General features: G+C 39.1%; 1 protein-coding gene across 1 annotated transcript in view; it reads left to right on the top strand.

Annotated features, from left to right (window-relative positions):
- LOC142742671 (pinopsin-like) overlaps nucleotides 1-12,453 on the top strand; it is a 303,151-nt gene that overhangs the window by 58,739 nt on the left and 231,959 nt on the right. The window contains exon 2 of the mRNA XM_075852674.1: nucleotides 10,139-10,613. Coding sequence (XP_075708789.1) covers nucleotides 10,247-10,613 — 367 coding nt within the window. The 5' untranslated portion in view covers nucleotides 10,139-10,246. The remainder of the gene's footprint in view (nucleotides 1-10,138; nucleotides 10,614-12,453) is intronic.

Below are 12,453 nucleotides of genomic sequence, written 5' to 3'. Positions count from 1 at the left end.
AAAATTAAAGGTAGAGCTCATAGTTTTTTCCCCATGTAGTCTTTATCCCTATATTAATATGTTAACTCTGTCATCCTGTCACAGCAATTATATCACGATAATAAGACTGAATTCTTCTCTATGCCATACAGAGTCTCCATTGACAAGAAAATCGCACTGAACGGTTCTATGTGCCTCTAGCCACTGATTTAGCCTTTGTGTTTGATGGGTGCCATGATCTTTAATTTTATGAATATATTACTGCCTTTATGTTATAGATGAACCTGCTTGTTATTCAACAGATACAAATAACATAATTGCCACGTAAACGGTAATTATGATAACATTATAAGAATGCTAAGATAGTAAATTATTAAATTACCATGACAACACAGAAATGTGATAACATATTCCGTTCAAATAGGCGAAGCACAATTTTAGTTTATTCTGTGTCCTAATAATAGAATTTATAACTATATATTGAGCTTTCGTATTGCATAATGTTGCTCAAAGCATAACCTGAAGCTCCTGGGTCCTAGTGCAAAATCTGTAACAGGGTTCCCCACCTACTACTGTTTGTGCCATCTATAATACAGGTGTCTTCTAATGTGGTAGTGCTGCCCCAAGTCACCCTCAGATACCGGGTGCGACTGCTACCTCTGCACCTACTATAGCTACACCCCTGAGCTTAAGCCGCAACAGAACAAAAATGTTATTACGCCTAAAAAGAAAGTTACTACTATTATCATATTTAGCTAGTAAATGGAATATAATTATTAAAATGTTTTAACATAATAGCATTGCACAACAGTTGCGTTTTCCTATTGGGTTAAAGTGAAGTTTGTCATTAGCGGCACTTGGTAAAGACTGCTACCTACTTGAAGAACATAAAGGCTGTGGTGTCTACTCCAGGCACATTATGGTTCCACTGGGATAACTTTTCAGGATTATGATGAAGGGACTTGATGCTCAGTACAGGACTGTGGCACCTTTAGAGAATGTTCAGATGTGGCGGAAATTTCCCGCTGCGGATTTTGCCGAAAATTTGCACCAATTATGGAACTAATCTGCAGCAAAATATGCATATGTGCAGGTTTATCCAGACGTGGCGAATTTTGCAGCGTACTTGATGCAGAATTCATCCTTTTCTTTGCAAAGACTGAAATCTGCTGTGAAAATCCGCTGCTTCTCTGCAACAGACTGAGCACGCTGCAGAATGTACATTCTGCACCCCAAGATACTTTGCGCACAGTAGTCTTCTGCAATGTATTTACTAAGTAAACTAAGAAGCTATAGAAACCAAAGAAAGAATCGCTACAGATTTTCACTGCGGCCTGTGGGCAGCAGAAATTCACTGTTATGAAATCCGCTATGTCTGAACGTGCCCTTATTCTTTACAACTGTCAGATCACCGGTCTCCCACTGATAATATCTTCTGACATGTTCCACGCAAGATTGACTCAATGAAATGCCACTTAACAGTCAATGTTTCTTTAAGTAACCCAACATTTATATAGAATAAATCAACCTTTCTACGCCAGTTTACTGACGTAGAAAAATTACAAAGTGGCCTACAAGTCGCAATATGGTTTGAAAATTGTTACTTTTGGAGATTTTACGCTTTTGAAAAAAAAAAAAAAAAAGGGACGGGGTTTCCCAAAATGGTCAAAGCCACAGCGGACCTGACAAATTTATACAAACTTACTCCAGAAAACTGACGTCAATTATATTGGAAATCTGCGACAGCTACTAGATGCCATCGATTTTACTCTGTGGGGTGTGGCAAGGTAGAAGGCCATGCCAGCCCTGTACCTTGTCCTCCCCGACAAACTATTCACTTCCCCTTTCTCATCCGATTTCACATCAGACAATTAAAAAAAAGTGTGCCCACCTCACTGCTCCTCCTCTCCCCTCCGGGTCCCCTCAGCATGCTGCCACTCATACAATGTACTGAGACCAGGCAGCATTAAGAGGTTGCAGCTCTCAAGATGTTGAAGTGCTGCGTCGCATATAAGGATCTGACGCTGCTCTGCATCAGGATCTTGTATGAGCTGCGGCATGCTGAGGGAGCCTGAAGGGACCAGGGGGGAGCAACGAAGAGGAGCGGTGAGATGAGTATAAATCTTTTTATTAAATGTCCAATGGGAAGGGGGTAATGGATGGTGCACAACCGAGGTCGTTGCACCAGAATTGTGGCCAGCCTAAGAATGCGACACATTTATTAAGAGGCGTTCGCCCCTTGTATTACATCTTACTCCAACAAATTGTTTATTAAGACTGGCATTTTTATACCCCCCCTCAAACATTGTAACTGATGTGAGCCCTGAGGCACTTTCATTTTACGCTATGTATAATTAATCAAAAAACAGAAGCACTAATGAACCCTTTCTGTCGTCTCGCCTGGATGCCTGTCCTTTTCAATGGTGCAGGTTTTAAAGTTAACGTTTTAACCGGTTAAGTATTGTGCTGTGGAAAGTCATACAAGTTTGTATTATATTTTCTGTTTTAATGTATCACAATATTCTATATCTCTGCTTGCTGTCCAAGAAAACATGTCTTGATCATATCCAGCTGACACTCCATTAAAATGATATTCATATTATTATTTCAATAATTATTTTATTTATAATATAGAAATTCATTGCTCACAGACAGTACCTTTCTAATACCAAATGCAGTAGAGCCGTTTCCCTGAATATTGGAATGGTGTAGCTCATGGATGCGTCCTTTGTAGTGGAAAAATAACCTGGACATTAATTCAGCAGCCGTGTTTATTGCAATGAGCTTGTGCACGTGCGTCAGTTGGACGTGATCAGGACATATTTTCAGCTTATGAATGTTTTTTCACTGACAGCAAGCACACATCTTGAAAATGGCGCCGCCCAGAAGCATAAGGTATAGTAGAAACGGGCAACACTTTTCATTACACAGTACAGTGATTAATATTTATTTAAATAAGAATCTACAACCCTTTCCTTAAAAAACCAAGTCTGCTTCTAACCACTCACCTGAATTAATTCTTCTATATCTATTACACGTGTAAAAGTGACGGTTAGCATAAATATACATCAATTAGAATAACACAATTGTGGGTTTATCGTGTTTGTCTGGGGTCATCTACCTGCTCGTACCAAGAAATAAAAATCAATAACAAAGTCGGAAGGAAAGACAATACCAGGAGATTGCTTTCCTGTTCTGAAATATACCATCATTTATATGCAGCCAATTTCAATAACATGAGTTGTGTCCTGTGCCATTTGACAGCTCTGGCACAGGCTTTATCTCCGTCTCTTCCACCACTTATGACCTGGCACATTATCATTCTTCCTGTATTCCAATATCTTCTCAGACATATAAATCATTTTACTGAGTTCTGGCATTGCAGACAAGATATTGGATTCTTCAACTTGTCATATATGTGCGGATGTTTCTGTTGCACGGTAATATGTTGTTGATAAAACAAATAAAAAATCTACTTAAAGTTAAGTTGTTGTTTTTACCGCACAGTGAAAGCCGTAAACACATAACCCAAAAAAACATGGAGGAATCTCAGTTTTTTCCAATTTCAGCCTGCAAATAATTTTTTTTCAGTTTCTCAGTACATTATATGGTACTTTAAATACAATGCAATCCAATAGAAACTACAACTCCTTCTGCAAAAGATAAGCCCTCACACCACTCTATTGATGGAAAAATAAGAGAGTTATGGCTTTTGAAAGGCGGGGAGTGAAAAACGAAAATTAAAATGTGTCCAAGACCTTAAGGGGTTAATGTATATTTAATAAAATCCTTGTTCTTATTTTGATAAAATTTTGGCTTCCTAACACTCACTCTTTCTTATTACTGGATCATCTAATATAATGTTATTTAACCCGCATATAAAAACCTCCACCCAAAAAAAAACGCCAGATTTTTTAGTCACCTTAGATCCCCCCCATAAAAAGGGCAAAAATGTATTAAAGAATGTGTATGTTACCAATTAAAACTCCATCGACGGAAACTAAAAAAAAGTTATGGCTCTCAGATTATGGCGACACCCAAAACATTTTTTTGTGCTTGTTTTTTCTTTGCAAAAGTATTACACCTTATGTCGTAATTATATTGACCCACCAAATAAAGTTAACATGTTTTTTTACGACAACGGTGAACGTTGTGAAAAAAACTGAAGAATTATGGAATCAGTTTTTTCGCCATTCTACCCCACAAAGATTTTTTTTTTTTCAGTTTCCCAGTCCATTATTTGGCACATAAAATAGTGCCATTAAAAACTAATACCACAAAAAAAAAAAAACAAGCCCTCGTATGACTATGTCACCAGAAAATAAAAAAAATTGAGGTTTTTGGAAGGCAGGGAGGAAAAAACAAAAATGAAAAACAGAAACATGGCTGCAGCGGCAAGGGGTTAAAATATGTTTTCTGAAGTCATTGGCATACATGTCCAGATGTATGGGCATACATTTAAATACATTTAAGCTTCATGCCCACTTCAGTCTTTTCCGTTTTTGTCACTGATAGCACCCTGAACCCATTCATTTCAATGGGCCCATGCACACTTCAGTTATTTAAACGGATCCGTTGTTCCATTCCGTGAAAAGTAGAGCATGTCCTACTTTAGTCAGTGATTCAGTGACCGTGCTTACCATAGAAGTCAATGGGTCTGACAAAAAAACGGATGGCACACGGAAGGCTTCCGTGTGCTGTCCGTTTTTGACGCATCCGTTGCCATAGCAACGGCTGGGTGAGCCAAAGTTCACAGACTCGCAGACTACAGTACACATTCATTCCTGAAGATGGATGTGGAGAGACTCATAGCATTGGTGCATGATCACCCAGAACTGTGGGATACGCGGGCAGAATGCTACCACGACTGCTATAAAAAGGACACCGTGTGGGAGGAACTTGCCATAGAGCTTTTGACGCACAGATGGCAGCAGGGAACTAGTGCCCAGCGTCACAAAATAAGCAAGTAAATGCACACATTTCACTCCAAAAATCCAGAAAAAACACCAAAGCAAGCCAAGCAGAGTAATCTCAAACTGTTCTCTATGCTCTGAAAGCTACAGAAAACAGCACCAAAATCTTCTTGTAACCTTTCTATGGGTGTTTCCTGAGACATGTGACAAGTTCAAATTAAGTTTACCTTCCATTTTTTAAAGGGAAAAACACAGAAGCCAAACGGAAGCACAACGTCCGTGTAAAACGGAAACACGGAACGGAAACGGAGTGCACACGGAAACAAAAACGGACACACGGATCCGTCAAAAACGGCCGATAAACCGGTGATGGACGTGTGCATGAGGCCTTAAATACAGAACATGTTCAGATCCTTTTGAAAAAAAAAAAGGCAAAAAAACTCTTTTCCTTGAAAGAGGATCTGTGTCATATTTATGCTGCCCTGTCTGAGGGCAGCATAAAGAAGTGACAAACACGCTGACGAGTCCAAGTATTTCATATATTCACGCCGCTGATTGACACATTTCTCCCTATGCACAGTAGGGAGAAAAGTGTCAATCAGCCGCTGGAGGGCAGGATGGAGGAGGGGGGGGGTGTTCATGAATTTTCTTGGACTCATGCTTGCAGCGATGGACATGCGCCGCAAGTAGAAGTACTACCGTAAATATTCCTAAACTACTGTACATTAAATATGAGCGTGTCTGTCACTTCTTTATGTTGCCCTTGGACAAGGCAGCATAAATATGTGACAGATCCACTATAAAAAAAAACAACGAAAAACGGATGCATCAAACGGATACCAACTGTATACCCTTTTTTGATAGATAAGGTTAAGCCTCGTACACATGACTGTATTTGATGTCTGCATGTACTTTGCTTTATTTTGCTCTGTAATACAGAGCCAGTTTTAGTCGGTTCAGTAATGTACATGTCTGTATGTCCACAAAACTCAATACACAGCCAACTCCATCAGTTGTCATATGATTGCTGTAATCTCCCCATAGAAATTAAATGAGCCTGAAAAATGGGGTATGTAATACAGATACATATTTGACATTTGTATAACATTTGTATCTGTAATATTGGGGGATGACAGGAAACACAAATTAAAAACATTTAAACACAAAACTTAAAAGATTTAATACTGGTACAATACTGACCATTCATATTTCATGCTCTACTTATCCCAATATACTCATGTAGCCAAAATCTAAACCTACAATACAATGCATTTTTAATCTAATACAGTCTGTATTAGAGTAGATTCACACACGGCAGATTTTGTTGCAGAAACTTTTTCATAAATCAATAATACAAGTGAAAATAAGAAACTTTGTTTTATATCTTACTAGAAAAAATACCCGGTGCTGCCTGGGTATAACATGTCGGTCTGTCTGTTTGTGTGTTCATGGGATTTGTTCCAAGGCTGCCCATGAGGCCTATCCATGCCCCCGTATTTTCTTGGTTTACAGGGAAATCGCTAGTAGCCCTATATACCCCGGCAGTTACACACCGTTTATTTCAATTTTAACTTCCTAAATACCTAATAGCTAAACTGGTAGCAAATGAAGTAATAAGTTTGTGATGGTGCCTGTTGATTAACAACATTGGCAGTTTTATTACCAGTTGGCCATAGACTATGGTTGGCTCATAATTGAAAACAGCATCATGCATGAAAGCCCACTCATTAGCACGCTGAACATTATGATATGCTCTATCAGATTGCTTTCTGGCCTGGGTTCGGGCAGGAGTCTCTGTGCTTCTGAGAGCCATCTGTCTGATCTGTTGCTAAGAAAGACAGAGTTTGCTGAGGAGTTTCAGCAGCTCGAGCAGCAGTATGACACATTTAATCAGCTTGCAGTTGGGCAAGAGGAGTCTCTGCAGCTAGTAATGTAGATTTCTTCCTGGCCATTAGTAATCTGATTGGTTGCTATGGGTAATGGCTCCCCTGTACATTCCCATCTAGGATTATCTTGTAAAGTGCACTACCTACTACTGCCAGATAAAAACATCTTTACTATAAAAGCTTTACTATAAAATGTCTGTATTATAGTATTGGATCGTGATCATGTTATAAGGGCTGATAACAGAGAACAACAGCAAGGTCGGGACCTTTACAAAAACCTTCCTGAACACCCGATGTACCTATATGCCAAATTTGGGGTCAAATGGTTCAGGCGTTTGGATGCCAACAGAGGACGACAAACAGACATTCGCTATAATGGCTGATAACAGAGAACAACGGCAAGGTTGGGACATTTACAAAAACCTTCCTGGACACCCGATGTACCTATGTGCCAAATTTGGCGTCAAATGGTTCAGGCGTTTGGATTCCAACAGAGGACGACAAACAGACATTCACTTTTATCGTATAGAATAGCAGAGTTCACCGGCTTCACACTGGTCTATTTGTTTTCTGTTTTTGTGTGCGGTTAAAAACTTCATTTCCTACTGATATGAAGCCGACATATCCAATAAAGTCCAAGAGCAGGGTTCATTTTTGGAGGCATGACTCGTCTGAAAAGGGCTCAATTCATGAGAATGCTCAAATCCTCGGGCTTGGTACTGTTGAGAGATTTCAGCAGCTCGGGCAGCAGCCATGCACTTTGCCACAGGAGTCTTTCGTCTAAGTGCAGGGTTTTTAGCAGCTGGGAAAGCAGCCATGCGCTTAGACGAAAGACTCATGTGGCATAGTGCAGGGTTCCTATTTGAAGACATGACTGGTCTGAAAGGGGTTCAATTTATGAGAATGCTGAAATCCACGGGCCTGGTTCTGTTGAGAGATTTCAGCAGCTCGGGCAGCAGCCATGCACTTTGCCACAGGAGTCTTTCATCTAAGTGCAGGGTTCCTTTTTGGAGGTGTGACTGGTATGAAAGGGTTTCAATTTATGAGAATGCTGAAATCCAGTATATGTGCAGTTCATTTACAGTGAGTAACACGTAGAGTAAAGAAAAATGGCTTGGTTGTTATGGAGACCTGGTGTAAAACTGTGTGTATGTGAGTGAGGCTAAGAATGAAGGACCTGTGAGCTTCTTTTGGCCTATACGGATCGTGTAATATGGAGGAAGGTCCTTGATGTGGAAGCCAGTGGTTTCATATTTGCTTTTGTAAATATGTTGAGAATGGTAGGTCCTAGAGTGCTGAAACCCGGTCTAAATCTTTGGAAGCACGTGATTTACTTATGTACCAAATTTGGTGCAGATTGGTCCAGTCGTTTTGCCGTGCATAAAGAACATGCAACAGAGAGAAAGAGAGCGAGAGAGAACACAAAGAAGAGAAGCACTAAAAGGCACAAAGCCTTATTGGAGATTTAAACGATTCAAGCCTCAGGACAGCAGCTGCTTCAGAAAGGCCCATGCTGGGGCTGAAACGTTGCACTGTCTATGGGTGAATAAAACACATTTTTTTCACTTGAAGTCGCTTAGTGTGGAGTGCTGCCTACCTTTTGAATTCCTATATATATAGAAATTAGAGCAAACTACCACTTTCTTCACTTAATCACTTAACCCCCCCCCCCCCCAACCACCAAAAATCTCTTAATTGCTAACTCACTCTGAATTTACTGATTTTTTTATTCTGATGGACTATAAGCTCTCTGAAGCATCAGGATACAGCTGCCCAAAGAAGTCTAGGGAGGGGGAGGAGTAGGGATCAAGAGCAGTGAGAGAGAGGCAGAGAGATGCAAACACAGATGCTGCTGTAGCTTGCTAGTAAGTTATCCATCTCACGCCAGTGCTGGATTCACAGCTACACTGCTCATTACTGTTGTATAATCTCCTCCATGTCTGTTTCTATATATGTGATAGATCGAGATAGGACAGCAGGATTCCCCTCTTGTATGTGTGCAGTGTATAGAAGACATGATAGCAGTTAGGCTTCACCCACTATAGCAGAAAAAAATGAAAATAAGAGATAGAGCCTGCAGAGGAGAAAACTACTGAAAAATGCAATATACAAGTGATAAAATGGTCAGAAATTGTGTTTTTCCTCATGTACACACATGTGACAGCTTATTCTGAAAAGGCACATGAAAAGTTAGATTTGCTTTAAGTTCGGCTTTCTTCAAGTCTCCCAGCATTCCTTGATGGCCCAATGTCTACACATAGCTTGCAGTAATGATTTGCATTCTGGAAAACAAAGACTTTACTTCGGATGCTGTGCAGTAATCTGATGTGTGGAAAATAATTGTGTTTCTGCATTATAGCAGCTCAGCTAGACAGTGAGGGATATATCTGACAACAAGCTTATTGTCTGTTTCCAGTGACACTTGTATTGCTTTTATCACGCTATTTTGAGATGTATATGTCAGTCTCATTATTTTAATGAGATTGATTATGTATATTGGATACACACTCTTTAAACCACTGAATATGCATGTATCACTATGCTTGAAAAAGGTCCCAAGGTGGGACAGAAACATCGCTCTTGCCACGTTGGCACAATAAACCACACTTTTTTTCATCTTGATTACCAGAGTGCTGCTATATATATATATATATATATATAAAATGTGTGTGTGTGTGTGTGTGTGTGTCAGTTCGATTGGTGCAAGTTTCTAATTCCTTTCTATTAAAAATTATCTTTACTTTTTGAGATACAGCTGCTTTTAATTTTGTATACAGAGCAGCTGTATCTTGTGCTGAGACCTGAATCCGTCAGGTCAGCAGGACTGACGGGTTCAGTGACAGCAGATCCTGCGTGTCTCTGACACGCAGGATTGAGCTGTTACAGGTCACATCTAAGTTCATACCAACAGGACCCTCTGTCACTGAACCCATCAGTGCCGCTGACCTGATGGATTGAGGTCTCAGCGCAAGATACAGCTTCTCTGTATACAGGATGCTAAGCAGCTGTATCTCAAAAAGTAAAAAAATAAATAAAATAAAAATCATTAGGAAGTCCTATTCCTGTCCGTATTTGCAGCTCGGTCTCGCCAAATAATCAATAGCGATGTGAAAACCACGGGCATACGGAACGGATGCGGATAACACACTGATGACACACAGACCGCAAAAAAATGGACAACGGATACATTGTTTATGGGCCACAAAATAGAAACGGTCGTGTGCATGTAGTCTGTATATGTAATTTGTAAACATTGAAATATCCTCCCTTCCTTGTTTCATAAATGTCTTTAATAGGAATATAAATATACTCATTTCAATCTATTTTTACCATTTAACCATTTTGTTGTCCTTATTTTAGGTCAGTTATTCTCTGTGATGCATTAAATTCATCAGAAGGCGAAGGGAAGAAATATTCAGAACCAATCTGGCATATGGAGGCTCAGACTCCTCTTGATACAACTCTGCAATGATGTCTGACATGAACACAAACTGGACAACAAATATCAGTTATGAAACCTCTTTGTCGTACATGGAAAATGATGATTCACAATTCCAAGCACCTGTGATGTCTAGAGCAGGACACACAGTGGTAGCCATTTTTCTTGGATTTATCCTCGTCTTTGGCTTTTTTAACAATTTGATTGTATTAGTTCTATTCTGCAAGTTCAAGACCCTAAGGACTCCAGTCAATATGATGTTATTAAATATAAGTATCAGCGATATGCTAGTCTGCATATCTGGCACAACATTGAGTTTCACATCCAGTATTCAAGGACAATGGATTGGTGGAGAATATGGCTGTCAATGGTATGGCTTCGTCAATTCATGTTTTGGTAAGCACATTATATATATATATTATACTCAGATAAGGTTCTGTCCACATTATGCTATTGGTTTATGTTTGGCATAAACACCGAGGAATACTTCCGGTTCAAATGCTGAACTTAGCCATAGGCACCCATTGACTTGACGTATGCCAAAAGGAGGTCTAGGGGGTAGCCGTACTCATACCTTTTTTTCTACATTTAGTACAGAGACATTCCTCAAAGAATTATACATTTGTTTTACATGGTAACCTGTTGGTGACGTACACAAGTATATGGTATACAGTGGAATACATTGGGGTTTACTTTCAGATCACACGTTGATAGATTTCCTTTGAGTATGCGCCCAATGTAAACCAATAGCATGATGTGAAAAGAACCTAACCTGTACAACTATTTATAATACATGTTGTCGACAGTGTTTGATGTTTATTAATAGCTCCTTATTTTCCATTTACTCGCTGATACCGTTTGTTTGCCTCCCTCTATTTTCATGGTAATTATTGGTGTTTGGAACAGAGCTGAGATAATCTTCTGTGGCCGCTCACCTACCTTTGTACATACTGTCTCTTTGATGAGCAAAAAAAATATTTAATTCGTGCAGATCAAATCTTAACAAATTAGAATAATGAAAGTCAGCCTTCCTAAGGTATTTTTAAAAGTAGCACTTGCAATTTGTCTCCTTAGTTAGTCACACGGCTGAGGAGGAATGGAACAAAACTGATTGACTCTAAATTATTCTGCTGCTTCCAGTCTCGCCTTATTTCATTATATTTTTTTGCCTTAAATCATTGTACATTCTTATACTCCACTTACTGTATTCAAATTATAAATCCCATCCTAGTTAGTTATTATGTTTCTTTTCTATGTTTGTTCTTTCCACATAATTTTTTAAAAATGATTATTATCTAGGGATGGTAGATAAAGAATAATGCTCTTATCAATATCTTGTTTTGAACCATGCACTTTCTACGTTGGCAGTAAGCTTTTGGAATCCTTAAATATCTCCTATCTAGGAAAAACGAATGAGTTCCGTAATGTTATGGCTGTCAAATGTTGTGGTTTTTCACGTATGCCACCTTCCACCGTTATAAATGCAGGATGGGAAAATGAAAAGTTTTAAAGCAATAAACTCAAAGTGAAATACAGGGAATTTACTGGGGCCGTCTGCAACATAGTTCACACTATATCTACAGATGTGTCTAAACTTACCTTTATTTGAATTTGGTTGAGGACTCCAATTTCTCAGTAAAAGCAAATTCAATACAATATCGCGACATGCTAGCAAAACTCTTGACAGGCTGCAACACACATCACAAGCACTGGGTGTTCACTCATAGACACATAGCATAGACATCTCGTGACAGAATATCGTGAAATCATGTTTTTTTTCTAAAGCTGATCATGTTGCACCATACATCTCAGAATTTGTTAAAATAAGAGGAAAGGTAAGGAGGGACACATCTGTATCTTTCTTATAACTGTTATAATCTATCTATCTATCTATCTATCTATCTATCTATCTATCTATCTATCTATCTATCTATCTATCTATCTATAGATGTATTTCCAAGTATATTATAAATCTTGTGCCTAGTTCTGCAAAATTTTACCCCAAAGTCCGACATTCCTGTAACTAAGACCAATTACATTGAATGGCCACTTTGAATGGCCACCTACCCTTTCATGATTGGAACTACCCTGCATAAAAATGAGATACATGACCTTGGAGTGAAGCATTAAATCAGGTTTTCTATGGATCAGTCTCATAGTAAATTAACATTAGAATGTTAAAATCGAGCGATCTGAGTGACTTCGAACGATGCATGACCATCGGTGCTAGACTAGC

The sequence above is a fragment of the Rhinoderma darwinii genome, chromosome 2, assembly GCF_050947455.1.
Source record: "Rhinoderma darwinii isolate aRhiDar2 chromosome 2, aRhiDar2.hap1, whole genome shotgun sequence".
Lineage (NCBI taxonomy): Eukaryota > Metazoa > Chordata > Amphibia > Anura > Rhinodermatidae > Rhinoderma > Rhinoderma darwinii.
Note: the sequence above shows the minus strand (reverse complement) of the source record. Positions and strands in the feature narration are given on the sequence as shown.